The 26,215-nt window shown below is 36.0% G+C and overlaps 5 protein-coding genes and 2 pseudogenes across 5 annotated transcripts in view; 6 read left to right on the forward strand and 1 right to left on the reverse strand.

The window, feature by feature from the left end:
- The window catches only part of LOC120167173, a 4,944-nt pseudogene extending 557 nt beyond the window's left edge, over nucleotides 1–4,387 (forward strand).
- Nucleotides 1–13,561, forward strand: part of LOC120167176 (KH domain-containing protein At5g56140-like) — a 21,574-nt gene extending 8,013 nt beyond the window's left edge. The window contains exons 2-8 of the mRNA XM_039176272.1: nucleotides 9,113–9,292; nucleotides 10,053–10,138; nucleotides 11,368–11,513; nucleotides 12,280–12,399; nucleotides 12,474–12,590; nucleotides 12,747–12,890; nucleotides 12,978–13,561. Coding sequence (XP_039032203.1) covers nucleotides 9,165–9,292; nucleotides 10,053–10,138; nucleotides 11,368–11,513; nucleotides 12,280–12,399; nucleotides 12,474–12,590; nucleotides 12,747–12,890; nucleotides 12,978–13,127 — 891 coding nt within the window. The 5' untranslated portion in view covers nucleotides 9,113–9,164 and the 3' untranslated portion in view covers nucleotides 13,128–13,561. The remainder of the gene's footprint in view (nucleotides 1–9,112; nucleotides 9,293–10,052; nucleotides 10,139–11,367; nucleotides 11,514–12,279; nucleotides 12,400–12,473; nucleotides 12,591–12,746; nucleotides 12,891–12,977) is intronic.
- On the forward strand, nucleotides 5,173–7,948 carry LOC120167174 (annotated as a pseudogene).
- A 1,510-nt stretch (nucleotides 13,562–15,071) lies between the features above and the next one.
- Nucleotides 15,072–17,557, reverse strand: LOC120167182 (protein NOI4-like). Its single transcript, XM_039176275.1, has 3 exons — nucleotides 17,450–17,557; nucleotides 15,334–15,516; nucleotides 15,072–15,232 (listed from the first exon to the last, which is right to left on the reverse strand). Exons 1-3 carry the CDS (start codon nucleotides 17,453–17,455, stop codon nucleotides 15,119–15,121), a joined length of 303 nt encoding a protein of 100 aa, XP_039032206.1. The 5' UTR covers nucleotides 17,456–17,557; the 3' UTR covers nucleotides 15,072–15,118.
- Nucleotides 17,558–18,880: 1,323 nt separating this feature from the next.
- Nucleotides 18,881–21,352, forward strand: LOC120167181 (30S ribosomal protein S10, chloroplastic-like). The gene is made up of 3 exons (XM_039176274.1): nucleotides 18,881–19,185; nucleotides 19,743–19,796; nucleotides 20,878–21,352. Exons 1-3 carry the CDS (start codon nucleotides 18,982–18,984, stop codon nucleotides 21,187–21,189), a joined length of 570 nt encoding a protein of 189 aa, XP_039032205.1. The 5' UTR covers nucleotides 18,881–18,981; the 3' UTR covers nucleotides 21,190–21,352.
- A 935-nt stretch (nucleotides 21,353–22,287) lies between these two features.
- On the forward strand, nucleotides 22,288–24,127 carry LOC120167343 (TMV resistance protein N-like). Its single transcript, XM_039176390.1, has 3 exons — nucleotides 22,288–22,797; nucleotides 22,894–23,992; nucleotides 24,113–24,127. The coding sequence occupies exons 1-3, from the start codon at nucleotides 22,310–22,312 to the stop codon at nucleotides 24,125–24,127; spliced, it is 1,602 nt and encodes a 533-aa protein (XP_039032321.1). The 5' UTR covers nucleotides 22,288–22,309.
- A 195-nt stretch (nucleotides 24,128–24,322) lies between these two features.
- On the forward strand, nucleotides 24,323–26,125 carry LOC120167177 (probable WRKY transcription factor 19). Its single transcript, XM_039176273.1, has 3 exons — nucleotides 24,323–24,357; nucleotides 24,564–24,804; nucleotides 24,928–26,125. Exons 1-3 carry the CDS (start codon nucleotides 24,338–24,340, stop codon nucleotides 25,540–25,542), a joined length of 876 nt encoding a protein of 291 aa, XP_039032204.1. The 5' UTR covers nucleotides 24,323–24,337; the 3' UTR covers nucleotides 25,543–26,125.
- Nucleotides 26,126–26,215: the final 90 nt, after the last annotated feature.

The following is a 26,215-nucleotide window of genomic DNA, read 5'->3' on the forward strand; positions in this document are numbered from 1 at the left end:
AACCTAGTTTTAACTAACAAAGCTTATAGAGTAGCCTATGAATGAACCATAAACGAGTTGATAAACCAGCCAACAGTAGCATAAACAAACACGAACACTTTGGTTTGTTAAATGAACATACAAATTTTGTTCATATTTGTTTATTAATAAATGAACATAAACTAATCTTATAGGAACCGTTCACTAACAGTTAGTACAACGATCTGTTTATTTACACTCCTAGCAATGCTTGTCTTGTGCAATACAAAGTTATCGTTTAAAATGTACTCATGCTATGCTTATTCTTATATTCTTTCTAATCTTTATGTTGGGTCTTCCATTGTTTTGGTTTTGAGTAATAACCACGAACAATTACTGTTTATCTTGCTAATACACAAAGTACTTAATATTATATATACATTCATTGATACAGAGAGCTGTCTTGGTACCGGCACTTGAAGGTCGAGACATCATTGCTCGTGCAAAGACTGGAACTGGCAAGACATTAGCCTTTGGCATCCCCATAATTAAACGTCTTACTGAAGATGATGCCGAACGTACAAGGAGGTAGCATACCATATATCACAGTCCTTCATTTTCGATATCGTTGCTGTACTTAATGTTTTCTCATTTCCGTTTCGCTCTTTTTAGGATGTCTGGTCGGCTTCCAAGAGTTTTGGTCCTGGCTCCTACTCGGGAGTTGGCGAAACAAGTGGAGAAAGAAATTAAAGAGTCGGCATCTTATTTGAACACGGTTTGTGTTTATGGAGGGGTTTCTTATACTATACAGCGAAGTGCTCTTTCCCGCGGGGTTGATGTAGTGGTTGGGACTCCTGGTCGAATCATTGATCTTATAGAAAGTAACGACCTCAAATTGGGGGAAGTTGAATATCTGGTCCTTGATGAAGCTGATCAGATGCTTGCTGTTGGGTTTGAGGAGGATGTCGAAGAAATTCTAGAAAGTCTCCCATCAAAGAGGCAGAGCATGCTTTTCTCTGCAACAATGCCTTCTTGGGTTAAAAAGTTGGCAAGAAAATACTTGGACAATCCTCTGAATATTGACTTGGTACTTTCATCTCTATGTAATATTGGATATGTGTATACATGCTGTTTTTTGACATGTTACTTCTGTTTCCTTATTGATGATGATGATGAACTTTGTATTTCTGATTGCCAATAGGGAAAATTACTCTCTGTCCCATTCCCGGCCCCTTTCTTGGGCCGGGAGAAGTAATACATTGTTGAGAAAGTTAATTAAGTTTGCAAAACTCAACATCCTTTCACAGGTAGGAGATCAAGATGAAAAGCTTGCTGAAGGGATCAAACTTTATGCAATATCAGCCACTGCAACTTCAAAGCGGACCATTCTTAGTGATCTCATAACAGTAAGTAATTTATCTTCTCTTACTTTGTCTCCTTGTTTTCAGTATTTCTTTATATTTTCCAAATAGAATTTTTAACATATAAGACATATACCATTTGTTACATCATTCTTTTTGGAATTACTTCTATTTGTGTTTAATTTTTTCTTTAGTATGGATTCTATTTTAGGAGACATAATAGAGATGGTTATTCCAATGTACATGTTTTGATATTATCCTATGTAAGTAGTATCTACTCAGTTGGGTCACTTTTGTGGCATCAATCGTTGATTCATTACTTTTCCTTTAAAAATTCTTTAGGATGGAATAATTTGAATGTTGAATTGTTATTCTTATTTTGGCCCTTTTGTCCTCAAAGCCTCTTTAGCTAATTCCTTGGTGGTTTTACATTTGCATTATGCCACGAGTATCTTGGTTTGCCTACTGGGATTATTTATTTTAAATTTTTCTAAAAACCAACTTCCAAATATTCCGTATCCTCGTATAACTTATTGGTTCATGCCTTTATCGAATCTAGTATGTGCCTATCTTGTAATTTGTGTTGTAAACTTTTCTTTGAGGATTTTGTTTTACCAATTTGTGTCTCTAACATATTTACAATGTTGTTGCGCTACGATATTTTAACACCATTCAAATTTCTTTAGAGCTGATGTAACTAAAAAACGGAGTCTTTACATTATCTTCAGGTTTATGCGAAGGGAGGGAAAACCATTGTTTTTACACAAACAAAACGGGATGCTGATGAGGTGTCAATGGCTTTAACAAGTAGCATAGCTTCTGAGGCATTGCATGGTGATATATCTCAACATCAGAGGGAGAGAACGTTGAATGGATTTCGCCAAGGAAAATTTACTGTGCTTGTCGCCACTGATGTTGCGGCTCGTGGACTTGATATCCCAAATGTTGATTTGGTATGTTGGCAACTCTAGTATTCTTTTTGGGCCATTGCTACTTTAGGCTCCATTTGATTGTTGCTTTTCCCGCTTTTTGTTTTTTTGCCTTTGAATCTACTGGCAAAATTAGCTTCTTAAGCTTGAAAGATGACATTTTGAGTAGGTTGTGCTTCTAAATGACATATTGAGAAAACTGTCACTTACTACTATTTTTTCAGATTATCCACTATGAGCTTCCCAATGATGCAGAGACTTTTGTGCATCGCTCTGGACGAACTGGACGTGCAGGAAGGAAGGTTCTGCAATTTTAATGTATACTAACAGCCAAAGGAGAACTGTCAAATCTCTCGAGCGTGATGTTGGATGTAGGTTCGAGTTCATTAGTCCTCCATCTATGAAGAATTTTAGAGTCATCAGCTGAGCAAATTATCGCCACTCTAAATGGAGTTCATCCCGAGTCTATAAAATTCTTTACCCCAACTGCTGAAAGGATAATTGAAGAACAAGGGACAAATGCTCTTGCTGCTGCGATAGCACACCTAAGCGGATTTTCCCGTCCTCCTTCATCCCGGTCTCTTATTACCCATGAACAGGTAAACTATAGTAAAATTTATCTTGCTTTTGACTTTATTTGGATCACTCGATTGCAAAATTACCTTCAAGTTTGCTTGTTGCCTATGGGGACAACTTAGCACTTGATATAAGGACTTCTAATTTGAGTTTCCAAGTTCAAATCTTTGCAGGAGTTTATAAAAACCAACATAACATAAAACTAATTGGCTTTCAAGTAAACGTAAGCCAGAGTTTGTGAAAACCGACATAACATGTTTTGAAGTTTTTCAAATTCCAATACCTAATTGTTAAGAATTTATCTCTGTTATGTTTCAGGAATATTTTTTGTTTCAGCAAATTAATTTAGCCTGTTACCTAATCGCCATGTGTGTTGCAGGGATTTGTAACACTACAATTGATCAGAGATGAAACTTATTCTCGAAGGTTCCTGACTGCTAGGTCTGTCACTGGGTTTCTTTCTGATGTGTACTCCGCGGCTGCTGATGAAGTTGGGAAAATACATCTAATTGCCGATGAGAGGGTCTGTATCGGCAAAAGATTCTTTTCATTGTCTTCTCTGACTGATGAATTTCTTCACTCAAGACTTGAGAATGTATTTGTTTTCAGGTTCAAGGAGCAGTATTTGATCTCCCCGAGGAGATTGCGAAAGAGTTGCTGAGTAAGGAAATACCGCCCGGAAACACCACCTCGAAGATCACTAAGGTTGATGCTACATATCGATCACTGTTGGTCGTATTGGTTATATTACTGTCATCCGATTTAAGCTGATCTTGTTCATTTATTGCTTCTGGCAGTTGCCTCCTTTGCAAGATGATGGCACTTCAAGTGATTTTTACGGCAAATTCTCCAGCAGGGATCGTTTTTCACGAGGTGGTTCTAAGGAACGGAGAGGTTTGAGGACCTCCAGGGGTTGGGGTAATGGCCGAGATTCTGACAATGGGTTCCAAGGCGGAAGAAGCAGCTGGTCACTTCGAAAAACAGTAGGGATGACTGGCTAATTGGTAGTAGCCAGCAGGGATCGTTTTTCACGAGGTGGTTCTAAGGAACGGAGAGGTTTGAGGACCTCCAGGGGTTGGGGTAATGGCCGAGATTCTGACAATGGGTTCCAAGGCGGAAGAAGCAGCTGGTCACGGGCTTCGAAAAACAGTAGGGATGACTGGCTAATTGGTAGTAGCAGATCAAAGAGATCACCCTCCCACGACAGGCATGTCTTATCCTTATATTCACTTATGATAAACCTATCTTCAATCATCTGATATGATGAGAATTCAACTATGATTACTTGAATCGATATATGCTACTGGGGAATCTTGTATATGATTCGAGGTTAACCTCTCTCTTAACTCATGCAGAAACTTTGGAGGTTCATGTTTCAACTGTGGGCGACCTGGGCATAGGGCATCCGACTGTCCTGAAAAGTCCGACTTTTAGTGTGTTGGTCTTGGTTTGATATCGACGTTCACCATCTTGGAACAAAGCTGGCTGTAGTTGGGGGCACTTGGTTTTTGACAGATACTGGCATTCACTTGATGATGGAGACCCCATTGGTGCTCGGCGAGGGTGCTCTGCTGATGTTGTAGTTAGTCAATAGAGTAGATCATCCATGTATTAATTTAGTTAAAAAATATAATATTTAGAAATAGAATACTAAATTTACTGGATTGTATAATTTATTTATTTTTAATAATAAACTACATATTATATTACAATATATTAAATTATACAGTTATATACTAATTATAGTAATAAAGCACCATATTGCAATAATTACTTTTATTACTCATCAGATAGTATTATTTATTTACTTTTATTTAATAATACCATAATTTCTCTGCCGGTCATGATTTCCATGGTGTATATAACTTCAAATCTAGCCACAGATTAGGGTTTTCCATTTCCTTTAATGTATAGTCACTTTCTGCTTCAATCCCAAACCCTCGTTTGCAATTTCTGAATATACATTACCCTAAAAGGTATTTCATCCTAAATTTCACATTTCCCCCTTGTTTTCAATTCATTTTTATTTATTTTAATTCATTCATTCATTCAGTCATGTGCATTCGTGGTATATAAATATTCATGTTTATAGAGAAAGTGTAGCTCAATTCTCAATTTGATTCCTTTATTTGTATTCATAATTGATTATAATAGAGAATCCCAATGATCGTTGTATTGAATTTTATTTATTTAATTGAACTTTGCTGCAAGATTACTTTTTTTTGGAGACTTGCTGCAAGATTATTGAATAGCATGGTTGGGTTGATTTTCTTTTCCGGGTTTTGGGTTATTCTTTACTTATTTTTTTTCTGCAATAATAGTTATTGATTTCGATCTCAATCTTGTTCTTGATTGAATCTTGAACCAAAACCCCATATTGTAGTTATGAATTTGGAGAGTGAATGTTCTGTGGTTGAATTTTTCGAGGATAAAGAATCCCCCCAACACACTATACCTCATGTTGATGCTAATAAAATCAAGAATAATCAGGTTGATGCTTGCAAGATTAAGGATAATGGGCTATGCGCAAATGATGATCAGGCACAGAGGTTGTCCTCTGATCAAAGTGTCGGTTCCGATGATTTCACATCTGATATTCATGTAAATGGTCCTGTTGGGATTGCGCTGCCGATGCATTCGTCTCCGCCTGCTAAATCTACCACCAAAGGCTATGGGTTGAAGAAATGGAGGCTTATCAAGAGAGATTTTGTGAAGGAACCAACTCCCGTTATGGATGATCCTAAAATATTGAAGCGAAGTTTATCTGGTTCCGAAAATCCAACTCCTCAACATATGGCGTCAACTGAGATCAAGCAGAATAGTGAGCCTCGTATTAGACCTGTGAATATAAAAAAGAACACGAATGTTCTTAGTGAATTCATGATGCACAGCCCCGGTTCAGATTCCACCGAAAATACTCCTCGAGGTAGCAAGTCTGCTACCGCAGCTAGTATGCCACAGGTCCTGCCTACAATTTTGGGGTATGTGCACAGGAGAAATCATATGAAGAATTTTAGTGTGAAGAATGTGGGTAATTTAAGTCCAAGATTTCAACAGGGAAAGGGTAGTGTTGAAAGCAGTAACAAGCCAAGAGAAGAAAGGGTCAAAATCGAGAAGGAAAGCTCTCATTCCAGCACCGGATCTGACTCAAGAAACTCCAACTTTGGCTTTATGTTAAGCCCACTTTCAGTGGCAAGTAAGGGAAAGCAAAGTGGAAACTCCTTGAATCTTGACGGGAAAAATCGTGATGAAGCTCATGAAAGTGAAGACCAGATCAATGAGGAAGTACAAACTGCTCATATGAAAGAAAATTCAGGTGAAATTGAAGCTCATGTAGGTGAAGGCCGGATCAATGAGGAAGTACAAACTGCTCATAGGAAAGAAAATTCAGGTGAAATTGAAGAACTTTCACTGGATGATTTAGCTGCAGATATGTCTCGTGAGGCTAACGCAGAAAAAAGTGAGTCACCTAGTTTCACCAAGTCAAGACCTGTTGGTCAACTCTATTCTTTCTCTCCAATCTGTCCAGGAAGCGCTTGAAAGTGGTAGGTGTTTATCCTTTTACTAACTTCGATAAGCCTTCGTCATGGTTAACTAATCATGTCTCTGTGCATTGTTCTCTAATTCCTGCTCGTGGTCATACCACAGCACATAATTTGCTCAGATTTTAGTTTAATTGTTTGAAAATCCTCTGAAATGTTTCCCTTAGTATTTACTGAAAGCAATTGATTACTCTGTCCTTTTGTTCCAGACTTGGACAAAGATTGAAAATAGTTGTTCTTCATTAAGTCTCTGGTCTCATGGAGGCCAATTTTGAAAATTGCTACCATTCAGACTATATGAAGTCTCTACAACTGTTAAAATGTAGTCCAAATAGCAGAAGGGAACTTCAGGCCATATAACGTTATGTTAGTAAATCATGCATTGATAATTGCCTTTAATAGTAATCTTAAGTATCTGGTAATGTCCTCGTATCATCAAGAAAAAATCACCTGGAAAGGGATATTTGATGATGAATGATCTTGGGAAAAGCAGTGAGTAAATTCGAGGGAGAATGGCAGGAATTAAGTTTGCTGGTTTTTCGTCAATGTTAACTCGGTTTTAAGAAGGAATGCTTGATGGATATTTGATGGTCAAAATTTAATCATTTTGATTATCAAAGAGTCCAGGATTTTCTTCTTGGTAGAGTCGTCGTTAATTGTATATTTTACTAAATTCCATGATCTTATGAAAGAGTATAGGACAGGACAACAACATACATGTTTTCATTCTTGGTGCAGTTGATTTTAATCGTCTTTTAACTAAATGCCACTTCTTTCATTGCTTACTGTGTCCTGTACTTTTTAAGTTTAATGGAACAGTTCTTTTCCCTTGCAGAAATACATAAATTTGAGGAGATTGGAAAGGAACCTACATCTCTAGATGATGGTTCAGTTAACATGGAAAGTGTTCATGCGGGTTCTACTTTTGCTGATCAGGAAACTAGCTCATCTGACCGATTAGATTCTGAAAAGATAAGTTGTACATCAGGTTCCTTGGAACCTCAATTATGCACCTTAACACACAAAGTAAATTATTTGGAGAGCAAACTGGAGGAAGCAAGAGCCATACTGCGACAAGGGAGTCAAAGATTTCCGAACTGGAAACCAGTGTAAACCATAGCAGTCAAGGAAGGAAGAACCAGGAGGCACACAGAGTTGCAGCAAGATAAATACAGAGAAACAGAATTCGACATTGGGGGCCTCTTTCAACAAAGAATGGAGGCTGAAACCGAGTTGCTAGCTCTAAGGAGGACCGTACAGAAGTTGAGAGATTCTGTACGCAATCATCAAACCACAGTATTCAAAGAACAAACCTCAGCCGGGGAGCAAGCACGTAAGTTGAATAATCTGGGAGAGGAGATCAAGTTGAATCCTCAAACCGGCGAGGTTTCGAAGATGCAGAATAGAGTATATAAGGCCACGTTATGTTTTTTAACACAGTTGGTATTACTGGTTTTAGTGTTCTTGTTTGTTGTCTTGCAGTTGTCACCCTTTACAGGGATGGATGTTCCCACCTGAGTTTTTTTCTGGTGAATGATCCAAATGTAAGATTTCATTGTTATTATAGTTAGAGCTTTATTTTCTTATCCATTTTCCCCATGTTAATGCCACGCCACAGCTTGCTTATTGTCCCGAGTTGAGCTTCTCTCTACAGATTTAAGGGTAAATTACATGTTTAATGCACAAACTATCACTTTTGTTCTGTTTTGGTCATCCAACTATTTTTTTAAATCATACTTAACGTTACGTTCTTGTTTCATTTTAGTCACTTGTCGTTAAAAAGTGAGAGTTGGGGTATTAAACGTATAGTTTATCCTATACTTAGTTGGAAGGTTGTTTATATGCGAGTAAAATGATGTTCTGAACTACCACCATAGCTGTACACAGGCTGTATCCAATACTCTTCAAAATTGTCGTGATAATGCCAGGGATGGGTTAGCTGTTATGTTGCTTTAACTTGGATGTAACCACTTGTGTTCGACGTTTATTCGGATACAGGTACGAGGCAAAGGAAAATGGAAACCAAGGTTTGCCTACCTTTTTATTGTCACCTTTGTATTGAAAGTGTCGAAAATTCTAAAATACAATTTATTAATATAAGATTAAAAATCGCAGAAATTAATTACAACCGAAAATTTTATTAAAAACCTAAATTTTAGGTTGAACAGGTTACAACCGAAAATATTATAAATTTATATAACTTTTTAGGTTGAACATTATAATATTTTAGGTTAAAACCGTCTTAAATTAGTCTTAAACTAAACTGTCGCACCCCTCCAGGGATGGCAAATGCCAAATTAGTTGATTTAGATTCATCCAGTATGATTTTAATAAAATTCGATTTTCATCTGATATGAAATTTAATTAAAATTTCAAACTTGACCTAATTTATTATACTTAATTTCATGTTTTATTACTTGAAATTCTTATTTGAAATGAAATTTAAATAAAAATTCAATCTTGACTTTAGGCAACGATCCAATAATAAAATTTAAATACATAAAATAAATCACAAAAATACATATGAAGAATAATAAAAATAATATATCAATATAAAATTTAAAATAATTAGAATGAAAATTATAATCCTTTGGAATTTCAAAATTTTATTATAAATAATTAGAATTTAATTCATTTTCGTAATATAAATATAAAAAGAGGAATATATATATATATAGTCCATATATAAACATTAATCTATTTACTATATTATGGTTAGTATCAGTGTATAAGAAAGAAAATCTATAAAAACAACTATTACAGCGCCTCATTCCCTAACCCATCCTTCTCTTCTACTCATGACTTCATCGGTCGGTGGCGGAGGCAGATACATGGCCTACTCTCCGTCGCCTTCCGCCCCTCACTCTCCCCACCTCTCTGGCTTTCGATCCGCCGCCACCGCCGCTGCTCTCCTCGATCAAGAGAAGTAAGCTGTTTGTCTTTCTCCTCGCTTTTCTTTACGTGCGATCGTCGGTTTGTCAGTTAATGTAGTGATCTTGCCTCTGATCTTTCTATTTTTCTTTGGATTGGGTAGCTTACTGTTAAAAATTGTTTTTTCTAGCTCGCTTCTGCTGCAATTTCGTAGATCTAGAGCTTGATCGTTCGTTTTTGATCGGACTATGTTTTTCGGTTCGAGTTGCTGTTGATTTTAGAATTTTACTAACAGATCAGTTCGAATATCGGAGTGTATGAATTTCCAGTGTTGTATGTGTGTGGGGGTAGCGGTTTAAGTTGTGATCTGGGAATAGTTGCACTTGATCGAAAGGGATGGTCGAATATCTGCAATTTTCTGTAAAATCTGAATCCGAAAATTTGCCTTGAAATATTAATATGTTTATTTTCCATGGAAATCCGAATCTGCTAAATATCTAAGTCCAGAATTTTTTTATAAAATATTTTTTTTCCAAATTAAAGCTGATAATTGATTTGGATCTCCATATCCGAATCCATTATCTGCTAAAGTGGATTTAGATATTGGGCATCTAATAGGTGATCCACATAATTTGATTAGAATATTCAAATAGTATCTGAATCCTTTAAAAGCTAGTCTAATATTTGCAAATAACTATTGACATCCCTGCAATTGAAGCTAAATATGACTGTTTCTGTTCCACTTTAACATCACCTTGTTTAGATGGATGTGTTAATCTATTATTGGCTGATGGTTTCTGTTTTCCCTTTCATAGATATCTCTCGGAGTTGCTGGAAGAGCGTTACAAGCTTACTCCATTTATGTCAGTGATCCCTCATACGTGTAGATTGTTGAACCAGGGTGAGTTCCTCTAAGTAGCAATCTTCTTTTTCTTATCAAAGGATCGTGCACACTATGTCCCTCCCTCCTTGTCCTCTCTAAAACAACTTAAGGCTAATGGTTAATTGCCAAATACTAACTCGCTATGTAACTCATTGGAAATGGTAATCAAGACCCACTAACACTAGCTTTTTTACTAAATCTCCTGTCAAAATTGATTCTTTTGGTAAAACACGTGAATGAATCGTGGCTCATGTCATGAGTACGACAATATATTTTATAGAACTAACCATGACTAAGATGCCGTGGAATTATGATTGAGGTCCGACTGAGTACATTTTTAGCCCTCTATGGGTAGACTTGCTTACTCTTTCCAACTTATTTTGGGTATAGCAATCATGATACAACAGAAACTATGGTTCTACATTAGTTTGTAAAAAAAAAAATGGCAATTGTTACATGAATTTCAGTGGCCTTCTATGTAACAATGGATGGTTAGACATTTCTTAGGAAGGAATGGAAATAGAATAGGTTGCTGCTGCAGTGATAAATAAGAGAGAAAATAGAATATGAACAAAGAGAGAAGAAAAAGTTTCTGACCCAAACTAACAGTGGTGAAGGAAGAAAATGGATATGAAGAAAGAGTTGAGGGGGAAGCTCGTGATTTTGCTGATATTTATCTTAGGAAGAAGTCTATGCGGGGTATTCATCATACGATCCCAAGGTCTTTTGAGGAATTGAGAAATCTTGGGATTACATTAGCTGTGAGGGACATTAGTTACCAGCTTCTAACCACGATAGATGGTTGGTTGTTTTCCCTATCTTTTATTGTACAAAAGTCACCTTGCAACAATGTGCTAATATTTGGTGGGAGGGATTAAATAGTGTTTCTTTTATTGTTTCCTCTGTGTGTGTTGTATTCTTTTTCCTTTTGTCTTCTATTATTTCCGATACTAACAGTTTCTTTGTTTCCTCCATGATTCTGTGGGATAGTAGGTGAAATAACTCTTTTTAAATTAATGTAAAAATATTTATTATTGATTCAAAAGTAAACTAAAATAAAATTTCATTGCATCTTTCATTTCTTTTCTTTCTCAGCTGGAAGAGTAACTTAATTCATGAAGCCACAGTTGGTATTCAACTGACTAAATTAACATTGCGTATAGTCTCTCCATTTTGTGGTGACTGCTAACTGATTTCTTAACGCTAACTGGTACATCTTATTCTTGAAAATGACATTTTTGGAGCAGAAATTTTGCGTATAACTACACTGTTGGGGAATGCATCAGTTTTAGGTCGAAGTGGGCTTGAACAAGCTAGCACCCTGACTTCTGGAGGAATGATTTCAAATGGAGGAGCTGATATGAACAGATGGTTATCACGGTTTCAATCAGAAGTATGACTACTAACCATTAACCTAACTCCTTACCATCTAATTTTACTGCTTTTAGAGGTATTGCTGACTTAATACTTTACGACATTTCATGCTAACCTAACCTTTATTTGGAATCTAGCTTGTGTTGTTCTTTCTCTTTTTACAGGAAAACTGAGGCTAACATGAAGAAGTCCTGGAAAATAATTTTATCTTTAGAAAATGTTTCAGGCTGTTTCTCGGGTCTCTATCATTGTCAAGATAAAATCAGACATGCCGGGGATGATAGTTAGTTGTAGTCTTATATAGTGTTAAGCTTCAGTTCTTTTAGGATGGAAGCCTGAAATGTCGATTAAGTGTGATGCAGTGCATGTTAGGAGTTTGGATAAGAGGGCTAGTCTCTGAACGCTGTGTTTATTGCTGACTGTCTTACTCCCCCCCCCCCCCCGAACACACACACGCACAAAGAGAGAGAGAAAATGAAAAGAAAGTGATTTCCATTATTTCAGTTTCCTGTTGTATATTTGTGCAAAGACTACCTTACTTTTATTTCATAGGTGCTGCTTTGATGGTATCTCAATATGTTGATGGTTGACTGTGTCAGTAGGGGCCTTATTCATCTGGAAATCCATATGTTGCTGCTTTTAGACATCATAGTCCTTGAACCTCAGATTTTACTCATATGTTTATATTCTGCCAGAACAGTATCTTCTTACAGTGGAAGATATTTGCATTAATCGTTAACATGTTATTTATTTATTTTAACAGCACCTTGAATATTATGGTACAGATGCCAGGTTTAGTTCAGCCCTCTTTGACGGAGAACTGGCTGAATTCTCAAGGTAGCTCATCCGGTCTTATTGTTAAGAGAACAATCAGAGTGGATATTCCTGTCGACAAATATCCCAACGTATGAATGAACTCGCCATCACAGTGATTTTAGAACATATCCTTTCCAGTGTCTAAATGAATTTAATTTTGCAGTACAATTTTGTTGGCCGCCTCCTTGGTCCTAGGGGCAACTCTCTTAAGCGCGTGGAGGCCAATACGGAGTGCCGTGTCCTTATAAGAGGGCGGGGCAGTATTAAGGATCCAGCTAGGGTAATGATCCTTTTTCTTTCATCATTATAATTAATTATTGCTCATTAAATAAGTTTGGTAAATATGCAATCATATTTAACAAATTTTGATGAAAGAGAAATATTGCATGACTTAAAATATGGATAAACAAACTTAAATGACTTAAAATATGTGAAGGAGGAAATGATGAGAGGAAAACCTGGGTATGAACATCTGAATGAACCTCTTCATATCCTAGTTGAGGCAGAATTACCTGTTGAAATAGTTGATGCTCGCCTAATGCAAGCACGGGAAATACTTGAAGATTTGCTGAAGCCTACGGTTAGTAAAATTTTCCTTGTGTTGTGATAATATTAATATTTCGTATATGCTTTTGCTTAACTTTTTTATTTCATTTTTGGAAAATAGGATGAATCCCAGGATTTCTATAAGAAACAACAGCTGCGAGAGCTAGCAATGCTGAATGGTACCCTTCGTGAGGAAGGGTCTCCGATGTCTGGCCCTTTATCCCCCTTCCAAAACAGCCTTGGAATGAAGCGAGCAAAGACCGGGGGGTAAATGAATCCTCCTTGAGGGCTGTTGGAACTTGTGCCTTAGTGTCTGCCATAGGCAGCAGTTTCCCGAACATTGCAGGTATTGGCTGTATAGGCCTCCGTTTGCAATTGGGGCACTGGCTCGGGCACTGTTACTGTTGTGTGCCAGTTAAGTTAGGCCGTTCTAACTTGTTTTATATATGAAGTGTGTTTATGATGTGCGTTGGGAGAGGTTAAATTCTAGTATTACTCAGTAAGCAATGGGTGTGAGTTCATTTTCGGGTTTCGCATTCGCATGTTGGTTCAGGCAGGCAGAGATAAATAGCTGTGCTAAACTGTAGGTTGCATTATTAGATTATATGTATTATTATTGTTTATTAAGCTTTGTAATAATTAACAGTTGTGAGGGGAACCTATGTAAAGTAAATGTGAGGAAGTTAAGGTTATGGTTTGGATTTACATAATCTGATGTACACAGCAAGACCTTACCTAAATCTGCGTTTCCGGGTCGGAGGTGGCTGGACTCCACCCTCGTCTAGTTGAATAAACTCCCCTCGTCAATGATCTGGTTGTCTGTTGTCCAGTTGGATGGATTCGACAGCTCTTGGATCATTGTAATATTTTATGATAGTCCCGACTTTTAAGTCTGTAATTGACAAGACGATGACGTTATGGTTTCCAATAAATGAATACTTCCCAATATTACTTAAAAAAAATACTTCAGCCACAAATTTCATAGAAAGTAATATAATTAATAGTATTATTATTTTTTATTTAATTATAAAATTCATAAGAAAAAAATTAGTTAGGAAATGTTGTATTGAATAATTGCATGCAAGTAATGTTACAGTGTGAACAAACTTCTGAGATCAGAAGTACCTCCTGAACACATAATTGAGATCCTTTGGTCATGAAAACTTAAATAGACAAGTCATACACCCATGACGGTAGTTAAAACGTTGTCGTTTAAATTGTGATACGGTTCTCCATGCAAGTCAGAAAAGATGAACTATTAAATCTTAAAAAGAAGTCTACTCGTAATAAAAATATTAATTTTACAGCAGTGTATCCAAATTAAAAGAAATTTAGAGCTAACACTGAAATGACCAATTGATGATGACATCGAAGATCCCTCCATAGATGAATTATATCTGATGAATGAAGCCTCTACGACATCGATCGAGTGAAACATGCCACTTTTCCTCTCAAGGAGAGGGGTCAATGTAGGACCGTAAACGAGCCGAGTCGAGCTCGGGTATTGCGGAACTCGCCTCGAATTCGAAAAGTTTAAAATTAGGCTCGACTCGAAAACTCGCGAGCTAAAAATTATCAAATTCAGCTCAAACTCGAAATATAATATTGAAACTCGACTCGAAAAGACTCGAACTCGAAAAGACTCAAACTCAAAAAAAAAAATTATGAACTCGATTCAAGCTCGAACTCAAACTCAAATTTGAACCTACAAAAATTTTACATTACATTTAAAAATATATAAATAAGTTTCCCTTTAATTAACCATTACCAATATATTATAATATGAATGTATGAACTATAAAAAATCTAAAAATAATAATATAACATTTTTTTTGAATAGCTCGAGAGTTTTTTGAGTCGAGCATTAAGTAGCTCATTTTAAGCTCATTAAAAATTCGAGTCGAATTCGAGCTCAAGTTCATTCGATTCGAGTATTGACCGAGTCGATCTCGAGTAGCTCACGATCTATTTCGTCTCATTTACAGTCCTAGGTCAATGAACCAAGAAGGTCAAATGGGTCGGGTAGGTTAACTCGGATCCCTCCCATGACCCGACACGTGGGTTTAGCCAAATTTCATTTATTAATTTGTTTTGTCTTCCTTTTCATAGTTACATATGCATCTATATTACTATTAAATATTTGATTGAGAATACTGTTGGATAATAAATGAAAAATCTTGTGAAAAACACACCAATTACTTGTATAACACGAAGATTATAAAGAAGTAATGCATGCTTTTGTCTTCTTCGCTCTTATATCCCTCACCACAATACAATTTTACACTCAAGAATTGAATCCCAGAAAAAAAGCTCATCCATGCCCTGTAGATACCAGCTCTTACGATCGGGCACGAGAACGCAACAAAACCATTTTTTCTATAAGAAGCAACACTGCATCAAAAGAGAAATCTATGATACAGAATCGAAAATGATGCCGCATATGCGTATTCAGGCTAGAGCCGTTAGAGATCACTTACGGTCTGGGATTTGCCGGGTTTGGCTTCAGGTTTACCCTGAGGGTCAGCCTTTTCAACTGACTCGGGTTTGCCGCCTGTTTTCTTCTCATCCCTCGCCTTGTTGAAGATCACGGTAAATCCCTCGGCCGATGCAGGATCGTTGACATCCCATTCACCGAATTTGGGCAATGGTCGACCCTGATCCTGTTGAGCATAAAAGAAACAGCAAAACGTTCCCTGTTAATATCCTCGTTACCAATGTAGGTAGACAGACCGAACATCAACATGACAACTAGCCCCTGTCAAGATTAACCTAGCATTCGATTGCACAACGTAACTAGTCAAACAATTGTACAAACAAAAGAAGTCCAGGCACAGCCACACAGAATTATTTGTCCAAATACAGTAAACAAACTTCGGTGACAAAACAGTTACTCTAACGAAATGCTTACCTTGATGGTTTCAAACTCTAATAAAAAGGTAAAGGGAAATAGACCATATGACAAATCAGTCTTCATTGTTTTCCATCGAGGTCAAGGGAAACTAGCGTAACGGTGTACGACCGATTTCTTTCACTTTCTAGGTATTTCTCAGTTTCTTTGAATTGAACAGAGTTTATCTATTACGTGCTAAACTTGAAACCCAATAATTTTCTGACTAAGAATAGAACACAGCATTATTCAATTGAGCATAATATCATTGGACACAATGCAGCCTCTAAATGCCAGTGAAGCTCCTAAAAAACCGCTGCAGGATACCATACGGTTCTTGCATAACTTCAGCTTCAACTTAATTAAAGTAAATTTCATTTAACTAAAGAAAACATAATTTGCATGTTTTTGCAATATTGAAGGCCGACTGACGTGATTTCAATTTTCAGCTGAGCTCAGATCAATGGCGGCTCTGATCAAATAATCATTACAGCAGTCAGGTAAAATGGCGGTCCTAAATACATAGAGCAGTTTCAATTAACCAGTCACCGGTTATTGATCGCTCACAGAAAGGAAACCTGGTCCCAGATCTCAAATTTCCATGATCACTATTTTTCAAATAGGATATGTATGGCCAAGAAAATCAGTCATAATGATCCGCGAATACATGTTTTAAGCTATTATATAATCAATAATAATTCACTTCAGAGAATTTTATTGAATGGAGCTGTTAGGTGGGTAGAACAATGATAGAAACCATGCCAAATTAGCAAAAATACAATAAATCACAGTTAATGTGGAGATGAAAACACCACGGAAAAATATGACCAGATAATCTGAGACGTTCACAAAGATGCGGTAAAAGCTTAAATTATCATGAAAAAAAAGGAATCACCAACACAAATAAAAAGCCAAAATAATATTAACTAATGGGAATCAATGCATAGTTTAGTCGGACACTTCAAAAATTAACTTTGCCATAGACCCCATAAGGAACTCTAATAACTTAGAGCAGGCCAATTGAACATTCAAAAAACCAATATGAAACATACGTCTACTTTTCAGAAAATGATCATATTCATAGGTTACAGCATTTATGATCAACCTTCGCAGATTAGACTATCAAATAAACACAAAAGCAACGGCAAAAACCCTTAGAATACGCCCAGCAAAAGCTAATTTTCTTAGGGATCAAATTTCAAAATTTTGATTCCGGATATGTCCTCAAAAGAACTCCATGGCAATCCTACCTTATCACCCCTTACAAGATTCAGTGACTAACCATTTCCATAACAAAATTAATGGTACATTAAAACAACTAACCCATTTATTAATACATCTTTTATTCCCCAATATATATCTAACTTCCAAGGTTCTAATCGAGTGAAATCACCTTAAAGTATAACAATTTCCCACCAGAAATCATGTTATCACACAAATTGCTCAAAATTGTATACAAACCATCAATTAAACAAAACAAAAGGCTCAAACCCACCTTCCATCAAAACTCATCAAAGAAAACAAAACAAAAACTCAAACCCATAAAAAAACGCCAAACAATAAAAACCCAGAAAAGATATCAATCATGGCAATCCAAAACTCAAATCCATAAACAAACAAAAAATGAATTTAACCAGACAACAAATTCAAAACCTTTTAAATGATAATAATAATAAGAATAAGAATAACCCCAAAAGATCACATACCGACATGAATTATTGAGAGAAAAACTTTCTCTTGTGATTGAAGAGAGAGAGAATAGGGCTTCGGAAGTTCGGAGAGAGATGAAACGGAGAAAGAGTAATATTTTTACAACTTTAGAGATAGATAAGACCGTCAGTATTAACGGAAAAATGGAGAGTGGGAAATGAAACGGAGGCGTTAATGAAAACCGTTTGTGAAGAAGGCGGAGATAACGGAACGATATAATGAGCTGGCAGACTGTATTATGAAAAGAATACTAAATAAATAACTAATAAAGAAAAATGGTGAAAATATTTTTAAAAAAATAATATTTATAGAAAATTATTTAGGAAATTATAATAATTTTTATAGTAATAGAAAGAGTTGTTTTTATAATTTGTATACAAATAAGAGTTTGTTCCATCCACGTTCTTATAGATGAAAATAATAGATTAATATTAAAATATTATTAAATATATTTATAAATAAAAAATATCGGTAAGCCTCTTGAATTATTTGAATTAAGAATGGCATGAGTTAAATCGAATTGAGTTTTTGATCGACTCGAATTTGATCTGAGTATTGTAGTCTTTCATTCATCCCCATGATCGATCCGAGTTTAGGAAGATTCCATCCAGTTTGAAATCTGACTTAATTTTTGAGGTAAAAATTGAACTCGATCTGACTTGATTTAAAATCTGACTTGATTTTTAGATAAAAACTCGTATGCAATTTTCTCAACATATATACATATAATTTTTATTTAATAAAATAGAGATTTATTTGGAAAAAATATAAAAGTATTATTGAATAATTATATTATTATCTTAAATTAAAGTTTTTTAACCCTAACATTAATTTAACTCGATTTTATTCTTTAAAAAAAACTTGATCTATACTTTTTTACAAAAAAATATCTGATCCTATAAGTTAAGATCAAGTCAGAATCCATCGAGTCCGAATAATATATCCATGCCTAATTTAAATCGAATATCAAAATATTTAAATTATACTTAATTTTGGGCTCTCCCATACCTTTAGGCCCAGCTAGGAAAGACTCTTTATAAATGAAGAAGAAAATGTAAAAAAAAAGTTAAACCTATATGTTTAATACCTAAAATATTATTTTTGTTATGTTTTGATATATGAACTTTATTTATTTTTATAATCATATTTAATATGTGGTTTATGTTTTAATTGATTACCTGTTGTTAAAAAATTAGCAGAATTATTGAAGTGATTTTTTTCCAATAATGATATGATATTATCTTATGATGCTTATGATGACACGTTAACATCATTGTTAAGTTTTTAACGATGGAATACCAAATTGAAACATGAACTAAATGTTAGGTTTGATTTTGAAAAAAAAGTAAAAAGTATCAAACCAGAACAAAAGTAATAGTTTAGGTACTAGATGTGTAATTTATCCAAAAGAAAAAGAAAAAACCTTCTTGGATAACAATGGTGAACTTGTGAATTGAACTACGCTCAGCTGCTCTTACCTTCATATCTCTTACTTCTTTTCTTCCCCATCTAAAGCTTGAAACCTGCAATGGCGGTGTCATCGATCTCTCCAACTCTGTTTCCTTCTTCAACAATCCCAAACCCTTCTTCACCCAAACCAAGGCTCACTTTTCTTTCTACTTCTTCACCACTTTCTTTCAACCCCTTGAAGCTCCCCACTCATTCCCTCAAACTTTCACAGTTCACCACAAAGACTTTTGCTGCCCCTGAAGATTTGCAAAAGATACCCGAGGTTTGCTAAGTTTCACCCTTTTCTTTATAGAACTTTGGAATTTAGTTTTAAGCATTTGATTGCTCAGAGATAGTGGGAATTGAAAAAGAAAAAAGATAGTCTTTGCCCTTTGGGCTTGATGGGGTTGAGTTTTTAGAGGTGTGTTGTATAATTCTTTGTTTGTTTGCTAAGAAACGTGAGAGAAAAAAATAGTTGAACTTCTGCCATTTCTGTTTTGTTCATATCATAGTACTAAATTGCGGTTCGCGGTGTTGCGTTAATATTGAAAAACGTTAAGATGCGATCGTTACACTGAGTTATTGTCGCAATTTAATACTGTGGTTCATATGAGCCTGTCGTAATACTGTTGCACTCAAATTTGAAATCCTGAACACCAACAAGTGAGCTTAGCTGATAGGATAGAATTGTAATTTGGACTTAGTTCATTGATTGTATGCTAAGAAATGTGAGAGAAAATCCGTTGCACTGGAATTTGAGACACCGAGCATAGAAAAGTGAGTTTAGTTTTACATTCGATTCCCTATTCTTATGATTTGAACCTAGTTTGTGTCTTGCAGGTTGGAGCCTCTGAGGTGCCCACTGCTTCATCTGTTACCATAGAAGCTGATAAGGTATGCATTTGAGATGATGGAACTTGTTTAAAACTGTGATGCAGCTCAAACAAGTTCTAGAGTTAAACTCGCCGAAAAGGATTTTAGACTATTAGATATAATATGAGATTTTCCCTTTGGTGATAATATAAATACATCGGCTATCTTGTAATACAAGTATGATATTGGCTGCTAGAAGCTTAGGTGAAAAATTTAATGTTCTTTTTCTTCTTGTTCCGGTTTTATAGTTTACTATTGCCCTTTCAAGTTGGGATGGTAGTTGTACTTTGTAAAAAGTTTATTCACGTAGGTCGAATCATTATCAGCGATTTTCCCGGTTTTCGTTAGTGCTCACAGTCCAACCACAGTAGGCACCTGAAGGTTTAAAACTTTATTATTGCTCTCCTCTCTTTGCATATATGGTGATAATCAAGTATGGCATTGGATTATAAATGAGTTAATCTTGGCTTGAATGACATCTAGCTGATCTCTAGAATGCTTACCTAGAAATGAGTTAATCTTGGCCTGACTGGCATTTAGCTGGTCCGCAGCACTTCATGTTTTCGAGGAACAATTAACTGTAGTTTACTCGGGCTTGCTGTTGGCCGTATTGTTTGGTAAAATGTTAAAGGGGATTCCAAATGACTGGAAATCACTAGAAGTCCAATGATGAAGCTGAACCATCGTACCTTCACCTTGGAGGATTGATGATGGATTCGATAGGTTTAGTAAAATTGGATAGAACGTGGGGCGGATTCCGGTTAAAGGACTCATTCTCCCACTTGAGCGGGAAGAGTCTATTTGTGCATCTTACAAACACGGGCGCTCTATGGTATACAAGGGTTTTCCTTTGAGTCATTAGAAGACTGCACTGGTCCACCAAAGGAGCTTGGTAAAAATGGTTAGATTGTACCTGGCCTTTACCAATCATTGGTAAAGAAGACTTATCGAATCATTATTATCTTTCTAGGTGTCTTCTATTGCCTTTGTCTCATGCTGGATTCGACTGACGTGATCGGAAACTTGTCTCTAATTACATTATATTTTTATATTGATTTCTGGTGATTATACAGGAAATTCTTATTCACAATTCCTTTCACAGGCAGCACCTAAGCAGAAGATTCAAATTAAACTTAGGTCATACTGGGTACCCTTGATCGAGGACTCTTGCAAGCAGATTTTGGATGCCGCTCGAACTACCAATGCCAAGATGATGGGACCTGTGCCGTCACCGACCAAGAAGAGGATCTATTGTGTCCTTAAATCCCCACATGTATACAAAGATGCAAGGTTCCACTTTGAGATTCGGACACACCAGTGCCTTATCGATATTCTATACCCAACAGCACAAACGATCGATTCGTTGATGCAACTCGACCTTCCTGCTGGGGTTGATGTGGAAGTCAAGCTCTGAAGAATCAACACTGTAGGTTTAGATAAATTTTTGTATAAGTTGCTAAAGATGTCACTTGAAAACTTATATTAAGATCTGCTTCATTTTTTTTCCTTGTATTGTTATATATTTTGCAGACTGAAAAGAACTTCAAGAAATGCAAATATTCAAGGTATTGAATTTAGGGTTTTAAGTGAGAGGTAGGATATAGAATGATACAATTAAGCAATTTCGATGACTAAATTAATGCGAAAATATGATAGAGATGAAAATGATAAATTGAATATACTACCGGGACAAAAATGTAAAGTGTCCGTCTTTAATCTACAACACAACTAGTTCCTAGATTGTTTCCATTGTCTTTCTCTCCCCAGGTCCCTTCATATGGTAAACCTCCATCGTCTTTGAAAAGGAAGTGCAATCAAGGGTTCTAGCAATATTACCATAAACCAATCAAGGGTTCTCATCATCTAAGGTGAGTGTTGTCATCGAGGGTGGGGGTGAGGTGATAATTTTAATTTAGGGTTTATGATTTGTAGTATAATTTATTGATTTAGGGTTTTGTGTATAATTTAATATTTTTAAATTTTATTTTTTATTATAATACTATATAATATTAAAATATTAATAAAAATATTACATTTCATATGAAAAAATAATAAAATAATTTATGTCATCGTTGAGTGATCAAAAAATTTCAATCTATAAAATTCAGTGAGTAAATTAAAAAAACTGAAATTACAGTGAGTAAAATAGGAAATAAAGTAAAATTTTGTAATGAATGGTGTAGTTTACTCTTAAAGTAGTCCACCTTGTAGACTTTACGCTCGATTCGAGGCCTAGTCAACAGTGAATAGAAGAAAACAAAGGAAGCAGTTGTAGTCTCAGCTTCTTGGATTCTTCCGGGAAAACAGCTTCATTTCCACCACTACACGCTTTCTTCCTTTGGTATTAATAATTATACAGAAATTGCTCGGAACCCTTTGTTTTTGGAAATTTGATCTCTTTTTCTCTTCATTCTTGCTCTTTTACTTGGACTTTTCCTAGTTTCTTCCTGCGTTTTAGGCCATCTATATATATATATATATATTGATATTGAACATCAGATTGAGACATCATTTTCTTCCTCCTACAATTCGTCATGTTGTCGTTGCCTTCGTCTTCCTCGTCTATTTCCAGCCACAAATATGATGTTTTCCTGAGTTTTAGAGGTGAAGATACCCGCAGAAATTTTACAGATCATCTCTATGATGCTCTTCAACGCAGTGGAATCGTCACTTTCAGGGATGACCCGAAGCTGGAGGCCGGCGAAGAGATTGCCCCAGAACTCTTTAAAGCCATTCAACAATCATGGTGCTCGGTAATCGTTTTCTCCGAAACCTACGCCTTTTCAAGTTGGTGTTTGGAGGAGCTTGCTGAGATTGTTAAACAAAAATCGGAAAAAGGTCATAAAGTATTTCCAATTTTCTATGATGTGGATCCGTCTGATTTGAGAAGACAAAAGGATAAAGTTGGAGAAGCATTTGCCAAACACGAAGAGAGATACAAGGAAGATAAATACAAGATCCAAAGATGGCGAAATGCTTTGACTGAGGTTTCTAACATCAAAGGATGGCATTTGAATAACAAGTAATTCATTCTTTTCTCTCTTTGATCATTTATTTCATGGTCTTATCTGTTCATTTCTTAAATGAATAAAAAAACTAAATTTAATTTCTATTGTAGGCATGAATCTGAATTCATTGGAGATATTGTTAAAAAGGTATCAGCAAAATTATGTCAAACGTATCCTGTTGTTCATGATAAGTTGGTTGGAATTAGTTCCCGTTTGGAGGAGTTGTATTCAAAAATCGATGTTGGAGAAGATGATGTCCGTATTATAGGAATATGTGGAATGGGTGGCATCGGTAAAACCACTCTTGCAAGAGTTGTTTACGACCAAATGTCATCTCATTTTGAAGGCAAAAGCTTTCTTGCTGATGTTCGAGAAGTTTCAAACAAATTGGGACTTGTTTATTTCCAGAAACAACTTCTTACTCAAACCTTGTCTGAAGGAGGATTCAATATATTCGATGTTGATGAAGGAAATGCAATCATCAGTCATAGGTTGTCTCACAAAAAGGTTCTTGTTGTTATCGATGATGTTGATAACAGAAAACACTTGGAACACTTGGTTGGAAGGCGTGATTGGTTCGGTTCAGGCAGTAGGATCATTGTAACAACAAGAGATGAACATCTGCTCCGATCCTATCGAGCCGATTATGTGTATAAGCCTACAACATTGAGTCCCAATGATGCACTTAGGCTTTTTAAATTGAAAGCTTTCGATAGTGAGACAGTATTAGAAGGTGTTTTCATTGAGCTTTCTAAGCATGTTGTACGCTACGCTGGTGGTCTTCCCTTAGCTCTTGAAGTGTTGGGTTCTTTTTTGTGTGGTAGAGATGCAACTCAATGGAGAAGTGCAATTGAAAGACTTAAACGAGACTCCAACAAAGAAATTCTTGATAGACTTCAAATCGGTTTTGATGGATTGGAAGAAAGGGAAAAGAATATATTTCTTGATATCGCATGCTTCTTCAAGGGGGAGGAGAAAGATTTTGTAACCAAAGTGTTGGATGGTTGTGAGTTTTTCCCAGATATTGGAATCGATGTTCTCGTTAAGAAATCCCTAGTGGCAGTTGATGAATACAACAGATTGTGGATGCATGACTTGCTACAAGAAATGGGAAGAAAAATTGTTTGGGAGAAATCTATTGATGAACCTGGAAAGCGTTGCAGATTGTGGGATGAAAGGTACATCCAACATGTTCTTACAAAAAAAACCGTAAGTCATTCAATAAAACTAAGTCTTCCTACGCAAAATGTTATAATTTCAGTTAATAAGGATTTGAATAAGTATATAATTTCAGTAAATCACTCTCATTGGAAAATGTTATAATTTCAGTTAATAAGGATTTGAATAAGTATATAATTTCAGTAAATCACTCTCATTGGAAAATGTTATAATTTGTTTAAAGTGATTTATTTACTATATTCCGATCAAAAGATTATCGTAATGTTAAACATAGGTGTAAATTGTCAAAAGTCTTATCATGCAGTTTAAACCATTCATTCTGTCTTCTTATACTCTGTTCTTGATTACATGTAGGCCACGGAGGTGATTGAAGCCATGATCATCGACAATCAAAGGTAGGAAAAAATGGGTATTGATTTTAACGTTTTTCCATGGATTCGAAGAGTTCTTGAAATATCATATTACAATACTCTAATGCGTCAGATACAAGTATCAAATACGGATGATTGAAAACACAGTAATGGAGCAACATAGCTTTTAGGTATTGGATTTGCTTTTGCATAGTTTGAAGCTCATTTTTTGTTTTTCTCATGGTTATCAGGGAATCGAACAAGACACTCAATTTGAGTGTTGATGACTTCTCGAAGATGAAAAGATTGAGATTGCTCAAAGTTCTTTGCCTCTCAAATTGTGATGGTCTCAAATATCTTTCTAATGAGCTACGGCTTTTAGATTGGAAAGGATTTCCTTTAAGATCTCTGCCCTCAGGCTTTCAACCGGACAACCTTGTTGCACTTCTCTTACAATACAGTTGCATTGAACAACTATGGAAGGGAACCAGAGTAAGAATTAATTCTATTTTTAGGATGAATAATTAAAATTTGATTATGATAGAGACAAAAATAACAAGAACGAGCTTTCTTATGTTTTCTCTTTTCTCTCTAATTTATTATTGTTTTCAACAGCCCTTGTACAAACTGAAAGTGTTAAACCTCAGAGGCTCCCCGAACCTGATCAAGACTCCGGACTTCACAATGGCCCCAGATCTTGAAGTTCTGATCCTGGAAGGTTGTACAAAAATAGTTGATGTTCATCCATCCGTAGCAGAGCTTAAGAGGCTTCAAAATTTGAATTTGAGAGGCTGCAAAAGTCTTAGGAATCTTCCAACCAAAATTGGAATGGAATCTCTTCAAACATTCATTCTTTCGGGTTGCTCAAATCTTCTGTGGTTTCCAGAGATTGATTGCAAAATGGATTGTCTAAAAACTCTTGATCTTTCCGGATGTTATAGAGTTGGATTTTTGCCAGAGAGTTTGCAGCTAGCAGAGTTTTTGGAAAAGCTTGACTTGAGTGAAACGGCTATAACAAAACCACCTTCCTGCATTTTTCGACTTAAAAATCTTAAAGTTTTGTCTTTCAACGGCCGCAAGGGATCTTCATCTAAGTTTCGAAAAAATCTGCCTTCTCTCTTCAAAAAAAATCCAACGAGGAAAGACGAATTCAATGGCTCTGATGTTGCCTTCGTTGTCGGGTTTGAGTTCATTGACAAAGCTGAAACTAAGCGACTGCAATCTTTGTGAAGGAGATATTCCTACTGATATTTCTTGTCTATCCTCTTTGGTAATGCTCAATCTCAGTGGTAACAATTTCATCAGCCTACCTGATTCTCTTACTCGACTTTCCAATCTTAATAAACTGGCATTGATGAATTGCCGGGGGCTGAAATCGTTGCCTGAGCTTCCAACAAGTGTAGAATATGTGAGCATAGCTGATTGTGCTTCTCTGGAACTAATTGCTAATCCATCCAAAGTATGCAATTCATGGGATTGGAATATTATAGCTCCCAACTGCTACAGATTGGCTGAGAATATCAATGCATTAACATTGTGTTACAGTAGGAGGAGAAGAGCGTGGAAATAACGAAGGAATTGAGAGAAGAGGAGGTCAAGGGTTAGGGTTTGATGAAGGAGAATTGGGGATCGAAGGAAGAGAGGGATTTGAAATTGGGGATTTAGGGATTAAAAGTAAAAGAAGAAGGAACGAGGTAATTACCTGATGGGGAGCAGATTACACGCTGGAGCAATATTGAGTTGGATCGTCTGCGTGCAGTCCAGCAAGAGAGGAAGGAGCCCAAGTTTGATGGCCCAGGACCTGATGAGAGAAGAGAATATTAATTAGTTATAGCTGTTATATAGTACTGACAGCTGGCACAATTCAGATTACAATTATAGCCCTGTAACTAAATAAAACAAT

Source organism: Hibiscus syriacus, unplaced genomic scaffold (assembly GCF_006381635.1).
Source record: "Hibiscus syriacus cultivar Baekdansim isolate YM2019G1 unplaced genomic scaffold, ASM638163v2 tig00111671_pilon, whole genome shotgun sequence".
In the NCBI taxonomy this organism is placed as follows: domain Eukaryota; kingdom Viridiplantae; phylum Streptophyta; class Magnoliopsida; order Malvales; family Malvaceae; genus Hibiscus; species Hibiscus syriacus.